Raw genomic sequence first — 25,425 nt, forward strand, 5'->3', positions numbered from 1 at the left:
AGGAAACTATTGATTGTATAGTCTGGGACGCACTTTGCCTGTCAACTAGGCTGCTGTAAACTCTGTAATTCTTAAGGATGAACATCTATGTCTTTCTTTGCAGCACTTGTCCTAATTACCAGCGCTGTACTCTGGTGCTTTTTGAATGAATGGCAAAGGTGTCACCTTCCCTAGACATTCTTACCCTGGTACTTCTTGATGGTGTGCTACTGCTTTTGTTGACTCAGAGAAAGCCTAGATAGCAACGGTTAATAGCTGCCTAAATTGCAGGTAGAGTAATGACACAGTAACTGTGGATCTTCCTGATCAAGGAAGCTGGAATAAATTCCCTTGAAGGAAAAAGTGAGCTGAACTAACCTGAGGATTCTTCCTAGCAGCACAGCTACGTGACCACAAGGCACTAGTGGAGAAGGACAAAGTTATTACTGCACATTGTAGGAATTTTATCTTAATGGTCAGGCCTTTGGGGCATACTGCAGTTTCAAATTATTTACACTCTCCATATCTGGGGTTTCTACTGGTGTGCAACCTAAATTGCTTGACCAGCAATGGCCGTCATCAGGGAAAATGTGGATTTGTACTTAAAAAGCATGAATGTATTCAAGAGCCTGTAATAAAAAAATTTGCTTAAATTTAAAACCTAAAGTTAAGCTGGCATAAAAGCATACCAGTTGTGTATTAATAGATTGTGACAAATTAAAAAGAATGTTAAACAAGATTACCAAGGTGTCCAATGAAAAATATGTACAGGTGCTCAGAAAACTGTTCTTAATTGCGACTCGATGAATGAATGAAAACTTATATATATCTCCCTGCCTCCCTACTGAAATGGCTAAGCCATAGTCTTTCCAGGATTTAAAAAATGAAGCAAACTCTTTTATCTTTTTCCCCTTTCCTTGTCTCTGCTTTGAATCATAAGGTGGAGGTTTATTTGTTCAACATGTTATTGTTCTGTTTTCAAGCTTTTCTTTGTGTCTGAGGTCTAGGTACTTAGTTGTTTTGCAGCTTTTAATAGGAATATTTTTAAGGTAATGACACACCTCTGTGAACAGAATTTTTTAATTGATAGAGAATATTTAAAAAATTATTGCCATACAGTTATTGCTATGTGAAAGTATATAAACAATCCTAGGACTTTATTCTCAGTTTAGTACTGAGTCGCATTTACCTTCATCATTGGCTGTGTTTTTAAAACATTCTACTGACTTGATTAAACTGTGGATTCTTCAGGAAATGGAATGCAACAAAATATTTACTCTAATTCAAGAAAAATAATCAAAAAATTAAGGCAAAACAATTCTCTCTTTTCTCTCCTTGAAAAAAGTTCTTTAACATGTCCCCTACTATAGCTGGGCAGAAATGGAAAGTGGCATTTAACAAATAAAATGAACAAAAACCATCCCCCAAAGTAATCTAACAGCAAACAAGATGATTTTCATGCCAGCAGAGAACTGGTGCAACCTGTAATTGCAATGTAAGTGTTAAAGGCATTCAGAAGACAGAGAACACTCAGATACTTACTGTTTGTTTGAGTCTTAGTTTCCACAGGGAAGTAATCACATAAAAGATCAAAGTGTCTCTTTATAACTGGCTGCAACAATTCCAGCTTGTAAACGTTCAGCAGTGATTTAGCAGTATGATCTTACATGATACTATGGCAGACATAAAGTGAAAATATAGCATGTAATGAGCATATCTGACAATGCGTGCAAAATATTGGTCGTGATTTGGTACAGGATAAGAGAAACACAGCCGCAAGCTGGTACAAACATTTCTGATCTACTATAGCCCAATGGTGGGATTTTCAGAAATGCTTTACTAGTCCTGCTCCAATTAAACTATTCAGAATTGGGAGCTTTACCATCAGCTTCACTGGTACATTATCATCACACTTTAGTGACTTATGACGTCTCCTTTCTAGAATCAAAAACCTATTAAAGACTTAAAGATTTAAAACAGTACTTGCAAATGGTGAAATAACAAATATCATGGTTATTATTCATTTTGCTACAGTTCTGGAAATACTCAAAGTAGACTATTATTGTTTTAAGAAACAATTCAGTGTAGTAGTTCCACCTTAACATTGAAAACCTATGTCCTCTTTATCCAACATGTTTTCCTACTCTCTTCACTACCAAAGCCTAGCTACCTAGCTCTGTAAACATATTTTTAACACTTATCTGCCTCCTCTTCCCATTTTTAGCTCTTCCATGTATACATTGTACTCTCTGGATTTTTTTCTTCTTCCACTTAAATAATTCTGTTGTTTTGTAAAATGAACATGATTAATATCAAGACCTGGCTACTTATGAAGGGGAAGACCAGAAATTGCCATTACCATGTTAAAGTTTTCATCTTGAAAATGTTGCAAATCATATTACAGTTTTGGTAACTCAATATATATTAAAGATAACCATTCCCTGGATTCTCATCACTAAGCAGTCATCTATTTGGCACTTTAAGTATGCTCTTGCCTTCACCTATGCCAGACAGATGTTTTAGCATTCAGTAACATGAACTAGCTGGGAATCATCTAACAAAACGGTTTTTACTATATAAAATAACATAATCCATCAGTAACACATTAAAATAAAGAAGTGGATTTTGATTAATTCCTTGACTCCAGGGAAAAGATGTTTAGATATTGCCTAAATACTCATTTTTAAATATTTAAAGTTCCTTTATTTGTGATGATTCTTTGAAAGATTTAGCCAACATTAGTGGTCCAACCCAAAACCTTATGAAAATTTTTCTGACCTGCAAAACAGTTCAATATATTGGGCTATGGAATATATTTGAGACTTTTCTTGTTTTGCAGTGAGAAAATTATTGAAACAAATCTTGGTTGCTTGGACCAGTTTCCCATTGAACACTGAGGATCAAATTCAGTTCTTAACAATTTGCTTCCCTGCTTAGCTATTTAAGTACATAATACCTCTCTAACCTTTGTTTTGGAAGGAAATTGCCTAAATGATACAGAAATTCCATTTTCTTAGGTTCATGTATATTGGGGTTTCTATTCTCTGTTTTGTTAATCAATGGATAAACAACAACATAATGCCAGGATATTTTTAAAAGATTTTGAAAACAGTTTTTGAACAACAACAACAACATAATGTACATATGAACATACTGCCTCTTGTTTTGCTGAACCCTGTAAATAATGTTTTGCAGTTGGCTCCAGGATAAGGTCCTGTATAACCCAGACAATATGTTGGTCTTTAAAACAAAGTGGAACGCTTGCATAAAGAAACACATTTGTTAACTTGTAACATCAAGACTTTATCAGGCTAGTCCTCAAACAGTGAGCCCTCAAGGGTAGCAATGACATTCTTTCTTCCATTAGTAATTTTTCTTGCAGGCTTATTGCAAGAAAGAACAATTTCTCAAAATGGAGAAACCTGGCTCTATTTTGACCAGATGCAGGAAAAGTTTCCTTTGAAATGCTTTTTTTATTAAGCTAGTTTGTTGTTCTTGCTCAGGTGGAGGGGGGAAAAGCCTGGTTAGTACATTGTTGGTTTTTAGAAACAAGTTTTGCAAATTCTCTTTTTAACACTTCTGGTTTTGTATTCCTAAGAAGGAGCCAGATCCTTCATGGGTATAAATTAGTACTTTATAAGAGCCTACAGTCCTGTTTGTTTACACTAGTGAAGGATCTTGCCCAGTTCCCCAACCATATGTGCAGCCTGACATTTGAATGGAACTGCAATTAGCAGGGTTGTTTTTGTTTAACTTTATTTAGCACCTTATCTTCCCGCAACATTCTTGTCCGAGTACCAGTATCAACCATGAACTCAACATAGCTCTTACTAGTTCTGTTCTATTTTGGGCTAGAAGGAAAAATCCCCAGCACTCCAGATCAAAGAGCACCCTCCGCTTTCACTCTGGGAATAGAAATTGTAACTAATTGGTGCAAAAAAAGGCTCTTATTACCATGACAAATCGATTCACACCACAGTTAAGTCAGTCATAACTTACTCCTCTACACGGGAAAGTTATCCAAGCCCTCAAAATAACCTGTTATTAATGGCCAAACACACATACCCTTCCACAAAGACAGAATGGTTTTGGTGTTGGTGAGAGACCCAACTTGTAGATGATGCAAGTCTACAGAACTCTGTTTACTGTGTTCTACAATTTGCCCAATTACTCAGCTATTTGCTCCCTGATGTTATAGTAACACCGGGGACTGCAAGGCCTGTTGGCCAGGCTCTTATTCTTGCTACTCGTGTTAAGAAGAGCCTCCTGGAGGATCCCAAGTCTGGCAGAGCTCTGCTGCTTCCAGACACTGAAGTTCTGCACAAAGGGACAGAGCAGCAGGTCCTGAAGGCTCTGGTGGCCCTCAATCGGAGGTAAGGGGTTGCACCCCAGCAGCTCAAGCCACCCACAGGCCACAGGCCTGGGAAGCACTTACTGGAGCACTGTCCCCACAGATGCCGAGTGGGCTGAGAAGGTGGGAAAACCTCCAGGGCTTCTGGGGAGCTGGCAGCCTTCTCCCTGGTCCCTACCCTATCGCCTCCTGCAGCACACAGGGCCTCACAAAGGTAAGAGGCCACCTCCACGCAGCCGTGTCGGTGACAAGACGACAGGCGAAACAGGTTAAGGTCAGCAATGAGGAGAGGGGGTCCAGACTCCAGCCAGGCCTCGCTGCCCGGCCCCCGTCCTCTGGGGCTTACAGGCAGGGTCCTGAGGCAGGTGCAGCCCTAGAGACGGCGTGCCGGTGCCGGTGCCGGGACCGGCGCTGAGGCTGAAGGGTCGCCCGGGTGCCCTCGCTGAGGTTGCGCAGCTCCCGCCCCGCCGGCCTGGGCCCGCCGAGCAGCGCCTCTCGGCGGGCGGCACCGGGACTGCAGGCCAGGCCGGGCCCGCCCCCGCCGCGGCTTCCCCTCACCTTTCCCGGCAAGGAGCCGCCCCCGAGGGGGCCGGGCCAGCGGCGGCGGCGGGAGAGGGCGCCCGGCGCCGGCTCGCAGCTCCTGGGGCAGCGCAGCCCTGACACCGCCGCGCCGCCCGGACTCCCCGAGGTGCCCTCAGCCATGTCTTCCAGCTCCCCCCCGGGCGAGCAGAAAAGCCGGAGCCTGGGCCGGCTGTCGCTGCCCAGGAAAGGCAGCATGACGCCCGGTAAGAAGCCCTCGGCGCTGGAGCTGGCCGAGAGCACCCCCAACGCCCACTACGCCCCGCTCTCCGCCGCCCAGGGCGGGCAGCCGCCGGCGGGCTGCAGCCCGGAGCCGGAGCGGCCGCTGCGCCTGAAGAGCGAGGTGGTGGTGGTGAACGCCGACTGTCCGCGGCCCCCCGTCAGCCTCGACCCCCGCGTCTCCATCTACAGCCTCCGCAAGCCCCTGCTGAGCCGCAGCAGCGTCCAGGGCAGGGTCTACAACTTCTTGGAGCGGCCCACGGGCTGGAAGTGCTTCGTGTACCACTTCACCGTGTGAGTACCCGCCCCGCCGCCCGCCGGGCCCACCTGCTCCGCGCCGGGTTCCCGTTACAGCGGCTTGTCCTGTCAGCCGTGGCGGCCCCGCTGTCCGCGCCGAGCCGCGGCTGCCCGGAGCGGGGGAACCGTCTCCCGGCGCGGCCGTCGGTGCGAGGGGCTCTCCGGGCTGCCCCTCACGCCTGCCCGCCGTGCCTGAAGCGTGAGGTGACGGCTCCCGCGCTGCCGCCGTGCCCCCTCCCCGCCTCCCCTCACAGGGCTCGTCCTCGCCGCGGAGGCGGGAGAGCGGCAGCCCCGGCGGTCTCCTCAGTGGCGGAGCTTTCCAGACCGGCCCGGTGCTCAAGGCTTGGACGTCTTGCAGATGTGGTCTTCTGAGGTGGTTTTTTTTCATAGGTGTGAAGCAAAACAAGAAAAAGCCACGCTCCGGGGGGGAAGTTTCTCTCATTTTGAACAGAAATGCTGTATTTCAGGTCGGGAGCTCTTAGGGACATCTGTCAGGCAGAGCAGGATCTGGCTTCAGGCAATTTTCTTCAGAAAGTTACCCTGGGAGTTGAAATGAGTTGTTCATTCTGAGCGTGGAAATGAAGTAGGTAACAGTGTCGTCCGTTCTTTAGTGATTTTTAGTGCGGGGACTCCTGATTTTCCAGCTCACTGCACAGCATCTGTTTCTGACTGAATAGGTGTGTTACCCGTGTTGCAGTCCTGGTGGAGGAGAACGAGAGACAGGTGATGCTCCTTTTCCTTGTCTCTTTTATTGCCTTTGCTCTAACTCCCTGTCCTGTCGTGTACAATAATATCGCTGTTATTTTTAGACAGGAAGGGGGACGATGACTTTTGGAAGATGTTAAAGCCGCTTAGCTGTAGGCAAGTTGAAAACTGCTTTGGGTGTAATATTCACTATGGAGCACGGCATCCACCCTGAGCCAGCGCGTGGTAGGTCTGTAGCGCACAAGGATCTCAACAAGTTCCTTCGTGAGAAATCAGTACTTTTTAATCGAGATGTTGCAGTCTTGTATGACCCCTGGGCAATTTGCATATATTAAATGTAGGTAATAAGGTCAGGCAGAATCGTGGTGTCTGTTCATTGTATGCATGCATACACACATATATATATGTTACATGCGTATATACATGCTTATTATAACAGCTAGAGGTGCAGATATTTTATGGTCCAAATACTAAGACAGAAGACTTAGATAAAAATCAGTTTTTATGATCTAATTATGGTATTCAGATTTTAAATTGTATTTCTAAGTAACTATTATTTTAAGTCAATTCAAGATTGATTGCTTATATTCCATATTTGAGGATTCTAGAGTCTTTAGGTAGTCAGGTAAGTGGTACCAACTTTATTTTAGTGGAGGGAAAACAGCTGTCATCTGAATGTATTTAATTGGGAGATGACTATGTGCAGCTGCTGAGATAATTGTGGGCTCCATTCTCTTTAGCATTATGATAATGCCATTAGATGACAAAACAGCTAATGGCCATAATTATGAAGTGTCTAATAGTTGTGGTTGAACAATGTAAAACACTTTCAGGAATAGGAGTCGTCCGTGTCCCGTCCCCCCCGTCCCCGTCCCCCCCCCCCCCCCCGAGGAGTTTTAGGCAGCCATCTTTTATGATTTCTGACCTCTTTCAGGTGTCTTAAATTATGTATAGAAGGGACAGTAAATTGTGTTCAATATCTTAATTAATCTTCTCTAAACCTTACAGTGGGCGTAGGAAAATCCTGAAAAAAACCCTGTTAGATCCCTTTACCTAAGATTCTAGCTTGAATTTTAACTTCCCCCCCCCCCCCCCCAAGTATTAGCAGTATGGATTAATCCTATCTGTGCAAGAATTAAGATTTTGCATTTCTACTTTAGGAAAGAGATTGTAATACGGATGGGAAGTCGTTGCCTGTCTCTCCCCCCAATACACATTTATCCAGGCTGTAAGCATTAGCCCTGGCATTTCCCCTCTTTCCAGAAGAGCTCTTCTGATGCAATGGTGAATGACAGTGGCAGTAAATATTCTCAAGCCTCTTTCTAAGTGTTGCGCAAATTCCTTCTCTTAGGACTCTGAAGAAAAAGACTCATTTTCTACATTTTGCGGAGTGTGTGGCTGTGTTCTTAATTATATGCTGAAATGATTGAATTTGGAAACAACTCCTGAAATAGCTAATGTAATTTGTTCTGGACCTGTATCTCTGGCTGATTGTTGAAGCACTGTTTGTCAAGTGGTAAGAGCTATATCTACTGATTGCCTGTCACACTCTTTTCCTGCTCAGGAAACTTAGTCAGTGGTACTAATAGCTAAGAACTGATATTCAGAACTGATTTTCCTCAGTTTTATATTATAATGTTTAGAAAAGGGAAGTTGAATACCGAGCTTTAATCCACAGATTCTATATTGCTATGTTTGTTTCACATTGTTGAGATCGCTGTATGTTTTGGTGTGCAGCAAAGCCCCTCGTGTGCCCCTTGATCTAAAGGATGGAATCTGGTTATCTTGTACAGCAATAGAGGGTTACTGTACCAGATCAGGCCAATGACTTGTTTACTTCTGAATTGTTATTTCTTTCAAAAGGTGGCTGAAATACCTGTTTTCCAAAATGCAAAATGTATGTTTTCTCTCTTGTTGATCTTAATCTTGCAGGATAATTGGATATCACAGTTGCTGATTAAATGAATTGAACTCCGCTCAGGTCTTTTCTGAGATTTGTCTTATTTGCTCAGACCAAAGAGCAGAAACATCTCAAGTGAGCAGAATAAGAAAAAAATTATTGTACCTCATTTATACTAGATTTTTTATAGGCTGTGGAAATTGTCTGTGTGGGGAGAAGGAATGGGGAATCAGCTATTAATTTACCACTCAAAAAAACATGCCTAAAAATACTAGTGGAGATGATTGAAACTTTTATTTCAGCTGCGTGACTTGATTTGATGTTGTATTAAATTTCATTTAAATATATGAAGTATGCAGTATACGTACACTTAATTCTACCAATGCAAGTAAACCGTGCTCAATAGCTGAACATTTATATGCATGGCTTCTCCAAACACAACTGGGGTTGCTTGGAAACTTGGAATTTGCAAGCAAAAGCTTGCCCTGTGGTATGGCTGCATGTATGGTAATGTCCTGCCAGAGCTACTAAACCCCCCTTGGCTGTCAGAGGTGAGGAAATGGCTGAGTGCCACTGTTCTCAATGACCTTCGGAGCTATGGCATCTTATCACACTTATCATAGTAGTGCACCTTGGGATAGTGGCTTTGAGAAGTGAAATGTTCTATGGCCTTAACAAATCAAGTTTTCAGGCTATGCGAAGAGAGGTGGAGGGACAAAAGAAGCTTTAATTCTGCCCTTGTAGTGGCCTGCTGAAATACTGAGACTCTGTCCCAGTGTTGGAAATGACTGTAAAGAGTAAGTGAAGTCTTCAGATATTTTATAAAATTACTTTAGATGTAAGTGCATGAGGGAAGAGCTTCTTCTCACCTTCTTTAAGTAGTTTAAAATAAAACAACTTAAAATGTGCCTGAAGAAACTTAAGTTATAAGCTTTCTGGTGATTTTTCTTGTTCTCAGTATGGCAAATAAAAACTTCTGGCAACATACACTGCGTGTTGACTCCCCACGTTCTTTGAAGTATTGGCCGTTACCAGAGGGAACAATTTGGAAACCGATGGACCATTGGTCTGTTCCGGTATGGCAGCTCTCCTTTGTTACCATGCAAGATAATCAGCTTCTATCTTATCTTTGCATGCGTGTACCTTGTATACAAAGGCAAAGTAAATTGAACATTTGGTTTAATCGGCAATGATTGTCATTGAGTTTGTTCAAATCCCAAGATGTTTACATAAGCTTGGACTGGCCAGTGGTTGAGATTTGGGAGACAGGTCTCTAGAAGCCGGCAAACTCTCAGAAGTGTGGCTGCATGTGTATGCGTGCAAAGATAAGAAGCAAGGGTAGATAGAATATTCCAGCTGCGTATGTATCAGGACTTACAGTAATCAATAAGGCAATGCAGTGTTTACATAGTGCTGCTTACATACAATACTGCGAGGAAGAAGCGTGACTCCAACTTAAAATCCCATTTTTGTCATGTTTCCAAATGTACTGCAAGCATACTTCCAAACCTGGTTCATAACTGGTGTGTGAACTGTTGAGGAACAAAAAAGATCTATAAATCACTGTGTGCATGTGCTCACAGATGACTAAGTTTTCTTTCAGGCTGAGAAAACTGAGTGAAAAAAGGGGCAAAACATACAAGGTACTATGTTTTGGACATGAACATTGGGATGTTTAGGCATTTTTGGGGCTTGGAATCAGACTTTCAGATTATTACTTCTATTTTAAAAAGGAGATTTAAATCCTCCAAAATAAGCATGGTTTTTCTAAGTGGAAGGAAAGAAAAATAATTTGATTGCAGTCATATTCTTTCTGCTGCAGTCAATTGCAGGAAGACCCAGGTTCAGCTTTTTTTGGTCTGGTCAAGACTGAGGTAGTTTAGTTGAGGTCAAATTGGCCCCCTTGTTTTGGCATGTTTGAGAGAGATATTGTGCTCTGTGTCATGCAGAGACTGATGCAAACAAATGTTTGTTTTATTTCTATATGACTTTTGTCTATGAGCTTCTGTTGCTTGCAACCAGCATTTAGCGTTTATTTGTATTACTGGAGTCCAGTACTCCCATCCCTTCATCCTAGATACAATTGTAATAGTAGGAATCTGCCGATATGTCAGTTCCCATTTTCAAGAGCATGGTGTGTTACAGCTGTGCAGCGGCTTATATAGATCCTTGAGGTCACGCACGTGCTCAAGGACTACAATTGGGAAAAATGAAGTGGAAACAAGGTGATACTTGTAGCTTCCCCCCCCCCCCCCCAGCCCTGCCCCACAGTCTAGCATTTTGATTTGCATCAGAGTGGACGTTTTTGCAGCCTAGCACTGTGTATCTATCAATGTGCTTGGTAATGATTTTATCTGAGACAAAAAGGGATTGGAAAGCCAACTTTACATATTCTCAGAGAGCAGGGAAGACTTTTTGCCTGTCCCATTATTGTAGCTGGTTGTACATGTGAGATAGTGTACTAATGTTTAGGAGTTGTGGTTGCAGGTCAGCCCTGTTTGCTGATCAGCCAAATATTGAAGTTTTGAGTCTTGGCAGATTTTGGATACAGGTGAGGTGGAGAAGTGACTTAAAGGTTTTGCTGTTCCCTCCTTCCCTGCTGCATGCCACAGTGCAGCCCCTTAGCTACAATATTGCATGAAGGTGCTTCTTTAGGACTTGTGTGATTGAGATAGTATTTGGGTTGGCCAATATACAGCTTTCCACTCTTGCATTGTGCCGTGTTTCCCAATCTGTAACTTGACAGAAGTTTCATTTTTGCTGAGAACTGTCTGGCTGTCCTGTGACTGAGACCACCACGTCTGTGCCAAGAAGACCTCAGGAGTCATTACAGGTCAGGAGGGCTCCCCATTTCTCTCTCCAAGAGGGACAGTAGAAATTCTCAGGATAAGAAATGCAGATACTAATAACTGCATAATTGACTAAAAATGGAGAAAAAAAAATTATCCAAGTTTACTTAGTAATTGACTGTCATTAGAAAGAAAAACAGTATCGGAAACCTGATCCTCTCAATGTCAACCACTAGTAGTTTATATCTGGAAGTCACTTTGGCTAAACCACCATCTTTGCATCTTTTGTCGCATTAAATGATTGCTGCATGAAAATGATTTTGGAAATGTATTTTGATTGTTGAAGGGGAAGGAAGGTGAAAAACTAGGTATCTTCTAATTAAAATGCCTTTTGAAGGCATGCAGTATCTAGCAATAGTTACAAAAATTCCACCTCTGTTCTGAAATGCACAGCACGATATGGTCAGCTTACTTGAAAAAAAACCCCTTGTTGAGTGTCATCTTGTCCTGTGGTCTGCAGGCAGACACAGAAGCTGCGTGAGGGGCACGAGTTCTGTTGGGGCAAAAAAGACTTTGTAATTGTACTAATGTTTAGGTTTTTGAATAACTGATGGACGCAGAAGACTGTAAACTTCTGAACACTAAAGCTCAGTGGAGACAGGTTGCATGCAGTGGAGAAACAACTCTGTGGAATGCATACGTAAAAGTTATAAATGTATTAAATTTGGGCAGGCTTTCCTGGGGCTAGGCCTTCTCTCTTTTCCTATCATCCTTCCAGTATAACATTCCAAGTCCTTCTGTGGTGTTTGCTTTCCTCCAGGAAAAGAATTATTCTACCTCTAAAAGTTGCACATGAATGATCTTAAGAAAACCAGTAAGTGCACTATTCACATTTCTGTATATCTGTCAAATAGTTGGTTGGGTAATTCTGGCACACTTCCTTGCCCTGGCTCTTCAAGTGCCAGGGAAAAAACATGCGAGGCTGTATAGATACACCTCTTTGAAAACTTTCATTGCAGCTGAATCAAGGCTAGAGTTGAGATTCAATTGCAGTGAGCTAATTAGGCTGAGCTCCAAATGCCTGAGCGCTGGATGTATTATAAACAATGGTGCCAACATATGCTGTAGGGAACTATGCACAGGCACAGTGCTTTGCTGACTTTAAACTTGGCAGTACCTCATTAATTTTGTGTGTTAATAGATTGTTTAATGTGCATTAGTGGCCGAACACAAAAGCCGTGAACATTTGCTCATTGAGTTCCAGATGGAAAATAGTGTCTTGTTGGGGGCAAGGTGTTTTCTGCCTGCCACCAAGAGGTCCAACACAAGTTTCAAATGTGTTGGAAAGTTGCCAGTTGCAAAAAAGCCTGATGGGTAGGCTGAGTTACAGAAGAAGAATGTGTAGATAACTGAGTTTTTAGGTAAGGTACTAGCTCTCCTCATACAGTCATGCTTCATCTGGCATAATGGCCTGTGTGAACCATTATAATACCAGTAATGATAATGGGAGAGCACATGTATTTGCAAGATTCTACTATGGTAGTAGCTACTGTATTTTACCTCCTACGAGAAAGATATATATGTGTGTGTGTATGTACATTATTTTTTTTTAATAACAGAGGGAGTGTTCAGTGCTTTAGTAGCCAAACTTAATATTAATTTGCTTTGTTTTTAGACAGTGATTTTTATTTCTTTTTAATAGGAAATGCTAAAGCTGCTCTAAACGAAGTAGTTTTCTTTGGCCACCAGTTTGTGCACACCTGGAGGGCTAGAGAGGTGTTTGGTGTGAACTTTTCCCTTCTCTGGCATGGTCAATTTTTGAGGACACATGGATTTTCATCTTCATCTTCCCACTTTCATAGTACAGGATAGTAAACTAACAGCTGTTTTCTGTGTTCAAGGAGCTGTAAGAAATTGCACAACGTGCAAAGCAGGGCCTGGGTAAGTGTGTAGGTATAGTGTAAGTACTTTTTAAAAAACAAAAAATCACAACAAAAACCAAAACAACAACTAAACTCCACAAAAACCAAAAGTACTGTCCCACATTTCTTAAATAGCAGTTTTGTCCCTTAACACCCACACTTTACAACAGAAAACCTAGAACCAGGAAAAATTACAATAAAAAATAGGCAGGCACAGGGGAAGCCAATGATTTCTTAGAGCTTAGGACAACCACTATGACAAAAGCAAGTTTTTTCTCTGAACTGCTTTAGAGTCAGAACTGCCAGTGGCATAAATTAATGCACACACATTTTCTCAAAACTGGCTGAATCCTTTTTTGAGCTTAAGAAAAGAATGTGTCTGTGTGTGGGACTTTATGCAAGGAATACATCAAGCACTAAAACTGCAGCCTTGGAATTTTACCCCTTTGAAAGTTATAAACTACCAAAAATAGGAAATTATACTGCAAATCATTAGGTGGCCTTTATATATTTATAGTAATGTGCCTAGAGTAGGTCTTTTTAGTTTTTCTCATATGTTCTTCACAATCAATGTGATGTTTTAATATTTTATAAAAAATGTTAACTAAAGCCAAAATAAACTTAGGACAGGGTTTCTGCATCCTTTTAAGTTTCTTCTGCTTCTGCAAATATCGATCCTGATCTTTGAATTTCATATTTAAGTTTTCAATAGGAACATAAATCTCTTGCATGTTTTGCTAATGCCAGTGGACTTATGATATTTCATTTGACAATACAGTTTTGTCATATTTGTAATAGAAAATTGAAATGTTTTACTCCTAACTATAGAATCCCTTTTCTTTTGTGTGCCTTTTTCTGCTGGGGTTATTTAAAAAGCAAATGCTTTGTTATATAACTTGAGTAGTGTTTACTTCAAATGAGAAATACACTGTTCTTAGTGAACTAAGATCTTTAAATAGTAGCAAATCTTTATCTTTGTTTTTCCTACCAGGTTGTGCTCTTGTTTATAATCCATTAGCTTTACTCTAACACACCCTGAAAAAAGTAGAGAAATAGAGCATACATTTTCTTTTACAATAATAGGAAAGTATAATACATGTGTTGAAGTAATATCTGTTTTGATTCTGCAAGAAATGACCGTTGTGTGTTTAACTTCACTATATGAATAGATATTTGCTTTCTAGTGGGAGCAACTAGTAAAGAGAAAAGGTAAGGACCAACTAATAAAGACAAAAACTTGTATGCACATCCCCCAAATTAGGGCAATTAAAATTACTTGGCAGGCATTGTTCACAGGATGTGTAGAACTTAGTTAAAATTATTTTATTTAAAATAAGGTATTTTTTCTGAAAGACTAAGCATCTTATGGTGCTAATTCTGTATGAACTTTTACTTTGTCCATATGGCTGTTGTCTCTTGCCTGTAGTCAATATGTTATGTAACATATATACCCGGGTTTTTCGCCATCTCACAAGTAGTTTTTTTGTTGATTTCTAAAAATAAATGGTTCTCCCACTGTCCTTCCCTAATTGCATGTGTACTAGCCCAGGCAAGAACACAGACTTGTCCCCTCTGTTTAGACCAGAGAGTGGTCACGCTTGCAATAAGCTGCTCACTGTCAGGCAGCAGTCTTGAACTGGCACAAGAAAATTGTACTAGCTTGGATATGTATAACTCCAGTGCTCAGAAGTCACTAGTCTCCTCTGTGAACGTACTCCCTGAAGTCTTGGGGATGCATTTAACTTTTTTCAGTTTTTAACAATATTTTTTTCATTGCAGGGTTAATATTGCATAATTTTATATGGGTTGGATAGGGAAGGAAATTTGGTCACAGTTCGAGAACAGAATGTAAATCATCCATCAGGTTACTTCCCTGGATTCTCTCCAAAGACAGTAGGATTAACAGCAGATGCATGGTGCTGGTAGCAAAGATTACAGAACCCTTGCTCATCCCTAGTACAACAAAGGCTGCAGTCTTTGTAGTGAAAGTGTCTTCCTTCTGCGAAGTAAGAAATTACCTTCAAAGAATATGTTTCTTCCTGCAGCAGCTATTGCCTTCGCAGCAAAACTGTGTCATCTGAAAATGGGCTGGAATTGGCTAGACTCTTCTTTTTCACAATAACCCTTGAGGGCACCACAGTCCAACTAAGGGCTACAGTAAAGGTGCCTTGTCTCCTGTAAGGATGTTGACAAGAAGAGCAAAGGAGAATGGATGCAGGAAATAGTTGCTGCTGCTAATCTCGTTCTTACACCCTTCAAATGCCTCTGTCCAATTACCTGTGCAGGGCAATGGAGATAGGGGACAGAGACAAGAGGCAAGATCTTCCAACCTGTGGCTTCAAAAAAAGAGAACACCCTGTGCTGATTGTGTTAAGAATCAGTGGTGTTTATATTCTGTAGAACAAAAGCTTTATCTGTCCTTTACAAACTTTGGCAAATAGTTCTTAAAATTTTTTTCCACCTAATATTCCTCCTAAGTAGATCTAATTGAGATTATTTGATTTGTTTGTTTTTCACTCCTGTCTTAGAAGACACTGAAAAGTGGTCAAACCTGTCAATGAGTAAATAAATAAATGTGTATTGCTTTATCTATAGTGTGAGTAAACTTCATGTGATTTTATGCTGTTATCTTATCCGTGACCCAGAAAGTATTGATAATGGATTATCTCAGCACTTCACACAAAATAAACATGCTCACTTGATGTTTTCTATGTCAACAGGTCATCCAGCATCCTAGTGCTAAACAGTCTGAGCTCCCTGTTTTCAACAGTATGTAAAGTATATGACAGGTGCAGACATCTAAGTCTTACACGGTCGTGTTAGTTGTATGCCTTTGTAGTTCTCTTCATTCAAGACAGCTCTTCATAGGTTTTATTTGCTATTATGACATGATCTTATTTGAACAGCTATGTATTTGAACCATAAAAATGAGAAAAATGCTACAAGAATAAGGGAGAAAACAAGGCTTTTGGATTCTGCAAGTTTTGCAGCAAATGCAAGGCTGCAGCTGTACTGTGTTAATGCTAGCCATTTTGGGGCATGTGAATTGCTTGTTGCACTCTGATTGTCAAACACTGAGGTCCTCTCTTGATGACTTCTGTGGCAGGTTTTTTTTTGGCGTGGCTTTAATATAAAACATGCATTCATCAAGTCTCACTGTAAAGTGAAACTGAGAAATTGAGCAAGCTGTGCAAAAATGTACTATGAGAAAAGCATAATCTCTAGAAATTTTCAGTGGATAGTATCTGTAAGAGAAAAGGAACACTAGCTTATATGTCATATAAAGCAGTGTATATAACATTCAAGTAGGTTTTGATACTAGCTGTTAGTGTCTGCTGAGGTGGTCTCTTTTTTTCTGAGGAAAGCTTTATATCAAATGCCTTTCTCTTCAAACAAACAGTGTTCATTTCAGGAAACCTGCATGTGGTCTATGTTTGTTTTTATTGAAATGATGTATGCAAAGTGCTGTGTGACTCTTCTCTTGAGGGATTCTGCTGGAAACTACCTAGCAAGTAATCAAACTATTTCTAAGCACTTGGAGGAAATCAGTCCATTAGTTTATACATTTGTTAGCCGTCAACATGGATTGGTCAAAACCCAATAATCTGCCAAATTAATTTCAGACTGTGATGGAGTAAAAGGGTTTCTGGCTAGAGGAAAACCAGACGTTGCCACATATGTCTTTTATCAGATTCTTGATACTTCCCTTGTTTGCTTATGAACATGGTTTGTTGATGAAATTGGTACTGTATGGATAGGAAATGGAAATTGTGAGTACTGTATTTCAGCAAAGGTGTAGACCAACTGAAAAAAACCCACAACTGTCTGGGGGAGAATAAGAGCCACCCAAGGACTAGAAAACATGATGTTGTGATCTGAGGAAAGATAGCTTAGCATAAAGAACAACAGTGGAAGGTGGATGACTTGAAGTCTTCAAAAAAAGACTGCTCTAGGTAGGAGGAAAAAGATCTGTTCTTTGTGATCAGATGAATTGGATAAAAAGTAATGGTTTTTAAAGCACACTCTGAATTTCTTCTATTGCGTGGGAGGGATAGTGGAGCAAAGAACTTCATTGCCTGGAAAGGCTGTTGAATCTGCTCCTTGGAAGGCTTTAAGAACAGGCTAGATGAATATTTATCAGGGTTCATCTAGGTGTAATTGATCCTGCTGCGGGATAGGTGTCCAGGATTTCTGCATTCACACTGTGAAAGGAATATGTGCAGATCCTGGGAAGAGTATGCGCAGATCCTGGGAGGTGGGCAATTTCTTAACCTTGTGACACTTGAGTTCTGTATTTGGCGTGTGTGTGTGTAAGGTGGAGGGTTGGCACTCTTATTGTCCCCAGCCTTTCTCTTTCTTCTCCACAAGTACCTTTTCTCCTTTCATGTTAGTTCAATCCAAAACCCACTATGAAGGTCTGTTAAACATGCCACCTTCTCTGCTGTTGATGGCATCTCTGCAGATAATCTGGCCTCTGTGGTACCTGTGATGGCCAGATTCCTGTGACTGGGGGCTTTAGCTGTATGGATACAGGAAGGATATGTGCTGTTTAGATGCTTCCTCTGTTGATCCTTTCAATGCGCTTACAGCAAGATGGAGTCAAATTTTAGAATCATAGAATCATTTAGGTTGGAAAAGACCTTCAAGATCATTGAGTCCAACCATCAACAATGCCCACTAAACCATGTTCTGAAGTGCCTTGTCTACGTGCTTTTTGAATACCTCCAGGGATGGTGACTCAACCACTTCCCTGGGCAGCCTGTTCAAATACCTGACAACCCTTTCAGTAAAGAAACTTTTCCTAATATCCAACCTAAACCTCCCCTGCTGCAACTTGAGGCCCTTTCCTCTCGTCCCATCTCCAGCCACCTGACAGAAGAGACCAGCACCCACCTCACTACAACCCCCTTTCAGGTAGTTGTAGAGAGCGATAAGGTCTCCCCTCAGCCTCCTTTCCTCCAGACTAAACTTTTAAGACTTTTCAATGCATTGTTGCTGTGGTAATAAGTGCTCCTTTCCATCCAGTTTGTTCTGTCTTGCTGTTGAAACTGGCAAAGATCTTTGGGATGAAACATTACGTATCGTAGATTTTTATCTGAATCCACTATATCTGAATTTACAGGCTGATTTAACAGTGAGTGGCTGATGGAGATCTAGCAGGTTGTGGTGGGTGGGTGGCTGGCTCTTGTCACACGGCTAAGAAAAGTGACAGTTGTATCAGAGTTTCAAAGGAAAATGTCTCCTTTCTGTTTCTTCTCCTGGCATCGTAATACTGAGCAGTGACAGCCTTGTTGCTGAAGCAAAGACCTTGCGTGCTTTGGGTATCTCATGAGAAACAGATCTATACCTTGGTCTCATTATGGGGAAGTTTAGAGAGCATCTCGGTTGTTAGAGCTCTCCTCCATCTGTTAGCATGCATGAAGCTGGGTCTACATTGTTCACTAGTGTTTTCTACTTTGATTTTTTTTTTTTCCATTTCAAAGTAGTTTCCTGGTTTTTTTGAGAATGGCCTAGTTTATTATCCTTGATAGCAAATATCGGATGCCTGGATCTTGGACAGAGTTACCAGAAATAATTTGCTTCATTTCTGTCCTTCTCCAGAGGGCCCCCTGCCCCCCGTGTGTTGTGTTTACTCCCACCCCTTTTCTGGTACCCCTCTTTGTAGGAGATAGTTAGACTCACAACTGAGCATGCTGTTGAATAGATTCTCCTATATCTCAGTGTTGATGGGTTTTGTTGCAAGCACTTTTTAGTTTCGCCATGAAAGGAGGTGTCAACCCATCTAGGACTTAACAGAGCTGAATGATCTCATCCACAAGTGATGGGTGATAGCTGTGCCCTTGAAAATCTGTAAGAAGGGCATTCTGTATCTCTCAGCTTTTGAGTCTCATTTTACCTGCAGATTGTTTTATGAGCAATACTTGTTTCCTCATGGCATGTGACTATTTTTATGAGGCAATTTTAGGCTTTCTGTTAGTCCATGAGCCAGCTCTAAGGTATTAACAGTAGCGATTGTGTCCCTGAAATTCAGCTGGTTAATGGGATCATCAAGACAGGTTACCCAGTATCAAGAGTTGTGTTGTAATAGGTGAACAGGTGACAAAATTGCCCTGTCTCTTGCTCAGTCACTAGGGTTAATTGACATGACCTTCGACTTGCTAGTGGCTGGTCCTTCTCCAGCTGAGATGTACCTATGTGCAGGAGGTGCTTTAACCAGGTACTGCCTGGTTGTCACAGATATGTGGTGGCATGCACTTGTATGATTCTTGTCCTGGGTTCAGCTGGGATAGAGTTAATTTTTACAGGAACCTGGGAGGTGGGGGGCATAGCCGGGGCAGCTGACCTGAGCTAGCCAAGGAGCTATTCCATACCATGTGACATCATGCTCAGTATATATATAGGGAGCGGGCCGGGGGTTGGATCCTTCTTTCGGTGGGGGAAGTGGCGGAGCGTCGGGTACCGGGTGGTGAGCAGTTGCACTGTGCATCGCTCTTTTTGTATACTCGTTCATTAGTACCGTTGTTGTTGTAATTCCTTTGTGTTGTCCCAGTAAACTGCCTTTATCTCAACCCTCGAGGTTCCAGGTTTTTTTCTTCTCCGTCTTCCCCCCATCCCACCGGAGGGGGGCGGGAGGAGTGAGCGAGCGGCCGCGTGGTTCTTTGTTGCCGGCTGGGCTAAAACCACGGCATTCTCCATGGCAGATAAACTCAGGCCTTCTCAATAATCGTCAAGGTCGTTTGTGTGAAGCTGAAAGAGATCGAAGAACATAGCAGTCTCTCTGCAGGGTCTGAGTTAATGCAGTATCTTTTCCAACACTGCAGAAGTGAAGTGTCCTTCTGTTGTCAAAATTTGCCAGAATTGAACGTACCTGATTATCTTAATGTCTCCTTTTTTGTGACGTGTCAAATGGTGACCTGGAGCAGTGTCCTCACCTTTATCAAGTTCTGTGCTGTTCCACCTATGTTTAGAGCTTGTGTGGTACTTCACTGAGAGGTTCTGTGGTTACTGTTGAAGGACTCTGTTTTGCCTATGGGTAGGACACAGTATGTGGAAGTTGCTAGCTGAAAGTGTTTATCAAGAGCCATTTCTAACAATGGGTAATAATGTTATCTACTGTCAGCTGAAGACCTCCAAGATGCTGAAATTCCACTGTGTCCACTCTTTCCCACTTTCCCACAATAATTTGTTTGCACTGAATTCTGTATTTAATAGGGAGTTGAAAGGAAAGATAAACTTTCATCAGGTATACTTGTGTCCTGAGCAGAGGGAACACCACATGGGCTCACTCGCCAAATATGACAAAGCGGTGTTACTTAGCTTATGGTGGGGTGCCTCTATACCTACAGTGGATGGATTGTACGTGTAATTTCTGTATTTCTAAGAGCTCCAATTACTGCTTAGTAACCTCTTTTCCTTTCTATGTAAATTTTGGGGAAAAAAGATCTACAAATGCATGTTTTAAGTATTTTTTAATGTAATTTTTTGTTGTGATTAAAAAAAAAAATGTTAATTGGATTTTAACTTTGTAATTCCTCCACCCCACACTGAAACTTTATAGATGTTTTTAACTAGTGCTTGCCTATGTTGAATTGATAATTTTCTCAGTGAAAACTTAGGGAGGAGAAGGCAAAAATGTCATCCAGACACTTAATAAAAGAAAAAGAAGTCTGTTGCCACAGCTGAATCAAGAAATAATAATGGATTTTTGTTCTGATTCTTTGTCAGGTGAATCTCTGTTGCACAGTAAGCTGCATGATGTTCCAGATTGTGTGTTTAGATGTTCACCTATGTAAGCACATATGTGTACATAACTCTGAGTGTTACCAAGCAGTCTTGGTTTCAGCTGGGATAGAGTTAATTTTTTTTCTAGTAGCTGGTATAGTGTTATGTTTTGGGTTCAGTATGAGAAGAATGTTGATAACACACTGATATTTTCAGTTGTTGCCAAGTAATGTTTAGACTAAGTCAAGGATTTTTCAGCTTCTCTTGCCCAGCTAGCGAGAAGGCTGGAGGGGCACAAGAAGTTGGGAGGTGACACAACCAGGGCAACTGAACCAAAGTGGCCAGAGGGATATTCCATACCATGTGATGTCATGTCCAGTATATAAACTGGGGGGAGTTGGCCTGGGGGGGTGGCTCAGGAACTAAGTGGGCACCAGTCAGTGAGTGGTGAGCAATTGCATTGTTCACCACTTGTTTTGTGTATTCCAATCCTTTTATTATTATTGCCATTTTATTATTGTTGTTATTATCATTATTAGTTTCTTCTTTTCTGTTCTACTAAACTGTTCTTATCTCAACCCATGAGTTTTACCTTTTTTTTCCCCTGATTCTCTCCCCTGTCCCACTGGGTGGAGGGGGGAGTGAGTGAGTGGCTGCGTGTTGCTTAGTTACTAGCTGGGGTTAAACCACAACTTTGCAAAAATCGTTATAATGGAAATTGAGGCCATCATTCTGTCTTTTTCTACAAATGGGAACTCAAGGCGTAAGATTAAACTCAAGTTTTACCCTGTTTGGTGGTAGTTCAACTGATCTTAAATATTTAAACAATTACTTAGTCCTGCCTTCTGTTTGTTTTTATGAATTATATCTCCTCTGTTAAGAGGGATATTTTTATGATCTCCTAATGTTTCAATTGCCACCTGTTTAGAGGAAAAAAAAGAATCAATACACCTTCATTTAGAATTGTTTACTTAATGATCCAAAACTCAGTAATAGAGAGCTTGGTCCAATCCATCAACTGCGACTAGCTGTGAGGTGTACTGGTTGCACCTGGCTTCAGGACAAACACGGTTTCGTAAGGAAGGAAGAAAAGCAGTCTTGTGATGTTAGGAAAACAACAGCCATGTGCATCTTTGGTTTCCTCCACCTCCCATATGAAAATGTGTGATGATGCTTCTGTCTGGCTGCTAAAATGAAGTGCTCTGTGTTCACTGGAATTGCAGTCTCTTTCACACACCACATCTGTTTGTTAAGCAGACTTCTTTGTCCTTTTTATATGGTGCCTCTTTTTGCCTTCTCCCCACCCTCTCACCCCTCCCAAATGCTCAAGCCATGTGGTGTGTAGAAAATACTTTGTATTCTGCTGAATTTTAGCCACCAGTGGCTGTGGAATACCACGCAGCCATGGGAAAATTGTGGAAGTTTAGGACAGGAACTGAAGGCAGAAATTAAATCAATTGGAGTAATGTCCCCCATAGGCAGCAAACAATTAAACAGGATAAAATTTGGCTACACCACTGAGATTAGCACCTACCTTGTAAAATAAAACTTGTATTATAGGGCATGTCTTTTAACAAGCATTTAGTAATTGAGCTCTGTTTTGAATAAGTGGTTTTCCTATAGAGTTAGGAGATGCCATGGTTGTGCAAGTAGTTTCGTCACTTTTCCCTGTTCTTCCATTTATTTCATGATAAATGTAGGGAAGAATGAAGTGTTTTTTGTAGGATACATGTAGGGAAAGTGTTGCTATTGCAATGCAAGGAAGATAAATAGCCATGGGAAAGCCAGACAACGTATGCTTTCGTTCCCAAAGTGTAAACATGACTTCTTTATATTAATGAACTGAAATAAGTTTGAATATGTGGAATGAAATGGAGAAAAATAGCCTAGACCCTAAGGAGTAAGGACTGCCTGTAAATTTACTTCTTCCTCGCAACTCTTCTGAGTCAGCTTTACTGGCTGCTTCATATCACTTTCTTGACAGAAGATGAGAGGAAAAGACTAGCTCTATCAGCACCCCATGGACCTGAATGAAACAATGAGATTTACTGGCTGTAGCTTTCTCTCCACTTCATATCTCTAAGAAATTTGATACTAGTCCAGATGATTTTAAAAGACATGTCTCCACTGTTCTCCTAGACCTAAATGTGGATTATAATTGAGCTGTGACTGCTAGATCAGCCAGGATAAAGCTGTGTTAAGCATGAAGGTAGAGGGAACATATATGCAAACCCTGCACTTGTGCCAACTGGCAGGGCGTGAGTTGGTTCTGGCCCCAAAGCGAGAGACCCCCAACAGTGTAGGGTTGTGCCTGTGCTAGCAAAGCTTCTGAGAGGCAGGGCTTGTTAGCATAGGTAAGCACTAACGTTTCTAGCTAGGACCAAAGTTGGCACTGAGCCTGACAGAGGTAGTGACTACACCTAACTGGGTAGACATCGCTGCTATGTACTATAGCATAATCTTCTAGGGCAGGGATCTTCATGCCTTGTATGTCTTCACAGCATCTAGTACTGTGGGAATAGTCATGGCTCTAAGGTAAAGTGACAATACAAATAGGTAGCCAGTCTGTACTTCTGAGTTTACCCTGCCCTGATATTGCACTAGTACCTTAGAGCACATTGCTTTCAGTACCCCAGGATAGGTGTTAGTGCAGTGGTATCAGGGACTGACCAACAACTGTACCATAGATAAGATATGATCCTTTTTCCTTCCTGACCCACAAGTTCAAGTGAAATTGTAGGCTGTTCTAGCTGTAGTGAATAACACAGTCTGACTTCTCTCTCCCCTGACATCCAAGTCTAAAGCTGTTATCAGCACTGCTGTGGCTCTGTGAAATCACGCTGGTGTTTGATATGGGGGGAAATTGGCACCTCTGACAAGCGCTGGAATGTCCCAGTCTGTCCTTGGGGTGCTGTTGGCATCTTTCACAGCAATAAAACTCCAGTCAACAGTCTTGATCATGGGCAAACACCAGCCAAGTGCACAAAAGCACTTATCACCTGTTAGGCTGTGCATTCATAAAAAGCAAAGTCATAAAAACCTTCAGTGGCTGACAGTTCCAGAGCTTACTGCTAGACTTGAAAAGAAGTCCTGAAGAACACAGGCTTCTTATCAATTTTAATTGCTGGGTGGTGGAAAGTTGTCGTTTGTTTAATGTCATCTGGTATTAGCAACTCTGGTTTACACTGTGTGTTAGGTGTTTCTGGCAAGCAATATTCTGCTGAATGTAAAATTAAATTAAACAGAAATACTTTGTTTTCAGGAAGAACTCAGGTTGAACAATTGAATTCAACAGGTAAAGAAGTGCAAAAATAGAGTCTGAAGAAGAGATTGACTGGAGGTGCATAGTGCAATGTTAAGATGTTGAATTTTAGACAGTTGGTTTTTTGAACTATAAATGCTGCTATATTGTAATTACTTTGCATTGCTGCTGAAACCAAGGTCTGTATTACCTAATATCTTTAGATTGCATTTTTAAACATTGCATTAATGCTTATGCATTTATGTAAAAATAGAAACTTCAAAGTTAATATTCACAGAATAGTCCTATGTTCATGCCACACACTTAAAACCGAAATTTATACCACCTTTAGGGAACTGGGCCAGAGATAAAGTCACTTTGAACAGTAGCGTCAACGTTCGTAGATGGTTTTGCTTGTGAGAGGTGTCTTTAAGTATTTTTTGAAGTCAGCTTGCTGAATTTGAGTAGGCATCAAATTCCACATGGGTCTACAACTGGATCAGTAGAAACTGGTAGATGTGCAGGTTTTTGAAATGCCAAGCAAGCATTTTAAATGCAATTGAAAGTGCATCTGAGCTACTTTTAAACAAAATAGTAATAAGAAAACCCCTTGGATTTTAGTTTGAAAATTACTCAGGAACTGCAACTTTTAAACAAGAAGCTGATATGAAAAAAATGTGCACTTTATGGCAGCTGCCAAGGAGCAGATTGACAGCAGTTAGTTAATCAGGAGTAGCTGCAATGGAAGCCACTTCTCTGATCTCAGCTCTACCCCTTAAATAGCAGCTGTGTCCCAGAGTAATCAGTGTGGTATGTAGGTAGGATTTTCACACGTGGTTAGGGAAGAGATGTTGGAAGTCCCTCACTGACTTGAAATGAGAGCTCGGTTCACTCACTCTGTGTAGCAACTTTAAAATCTTTAAATGAGACTCGACCAGAAATAACCAATTCTAGGAGTGTGAGTGTGGCTGTTTGCATGTAATGCTTCATCCTTTTTGTTGAGGTGGTCAAGGAACCTGGTTGTTTTGGTGGGCAATTTGTTTGCAACTATTGCCAAAAGACATGTAGACATATTGGGGAAGAGGAAGAAAATAAAGTGTAGAACAGTCCTGTTGGCACCTTAAAGAGGTGATTACAAGGGCATCTTTATTTTTGTGCCACACATGTAGGTGCTATTACCTCTCCTACAAATGTGTATGCCTGTTAAAGTGCTGTTTCAATGTCTGGTACTTGAAGTAGCATACAAACATCATTTCTCTATTTCCTTTCTTTGTATGTGTATCTGTCTTCATTTGAAATTCTTCTTTTTCCTTCAGTATTTTTGTTTCTCCTTTTTTTGGTGTGTATATGTGTTTCAACTTCTTTGGACTCTTGGGAGAGCAGTTGTGTATTAGATTAGAAAAAGCAGCAATGAGAAGCTAGAGCAGTTGTTTACTTACTGTGTTAAACTCTGTCCATGCCTAAAGTGGAAGGAAACTGCTTTTCCTTGTGACTGCCAGTTGCCAGGATTTTAGTGTCGTGGGTGGTTTGGGTTTTTTTCTTTTTTTTTTTTTTTTTTTCCTCCTGCCTGAGGAATTTCATAGTTGAAACTGCCTTGGCTTATGAAATACTGAACTATTGATGTATCTTTAGTTAGCTTATGGAGAGGAACACTCCTACTGGAATAATACATAGCCAAGCTATTGCTGGCTGGCTACCTGTGTGTGATTAAACAGAAGCAG

The 25,425-nt window shown here is 41.3% G+C and overlaps 1 protein-coding gene across 7 annotated transcripts in view; it reads left to right on the plus strand.

Annotated features, from left to right (window-relative positions):
• Window positions 1–4,930: 4,930 nt before the first annotated feature.
• Window positions 4,931–25,425, plus strand: part of KCNQ1 (potassium voltage-gated channel subfamily Q member 1) — a 372,410-nt gene continuing 351,915 nt past the window's right edge. For 2 of the 7 annotated variants that reach the window (XM_075047919.1, XM_075047920.1), the window contains exon 1: window positions 4,931–5,422. In XM_075047919.1, the coding sequence (XP_074904020.1) occupies window positions 5,031–5,422 (392 nt within the window). In that variant the 5' untranslated portion in view covers window positions 4,931–5,030. Of the gene's footprint in view, window positions 5,423–5,566; window positions 5,799–5,892; window positions 6,013–6,102; window positions 6,149–6,234; window positions 6,356–25,425 lie in introns of those variants that run through there. The other 5 variants (XM_075047926.1, XM_075047923.1, XM_075047925.1 and 2 more) reach the window with 5 other exon arrangements.

The sequence above is a fragment of the Buteo buteo genome, chromosome 16 (genome assembly GCF_964188355.1).
Source record: "Buteo buteo chromosome 16, bButBut1.hap1.1, whole genome shotgun sequence".
NCBI lineage: Eukaryota > Metazoa > Chordata > Aves > Accipitriformes > Accipitridae > Buteo > Buteo buteo.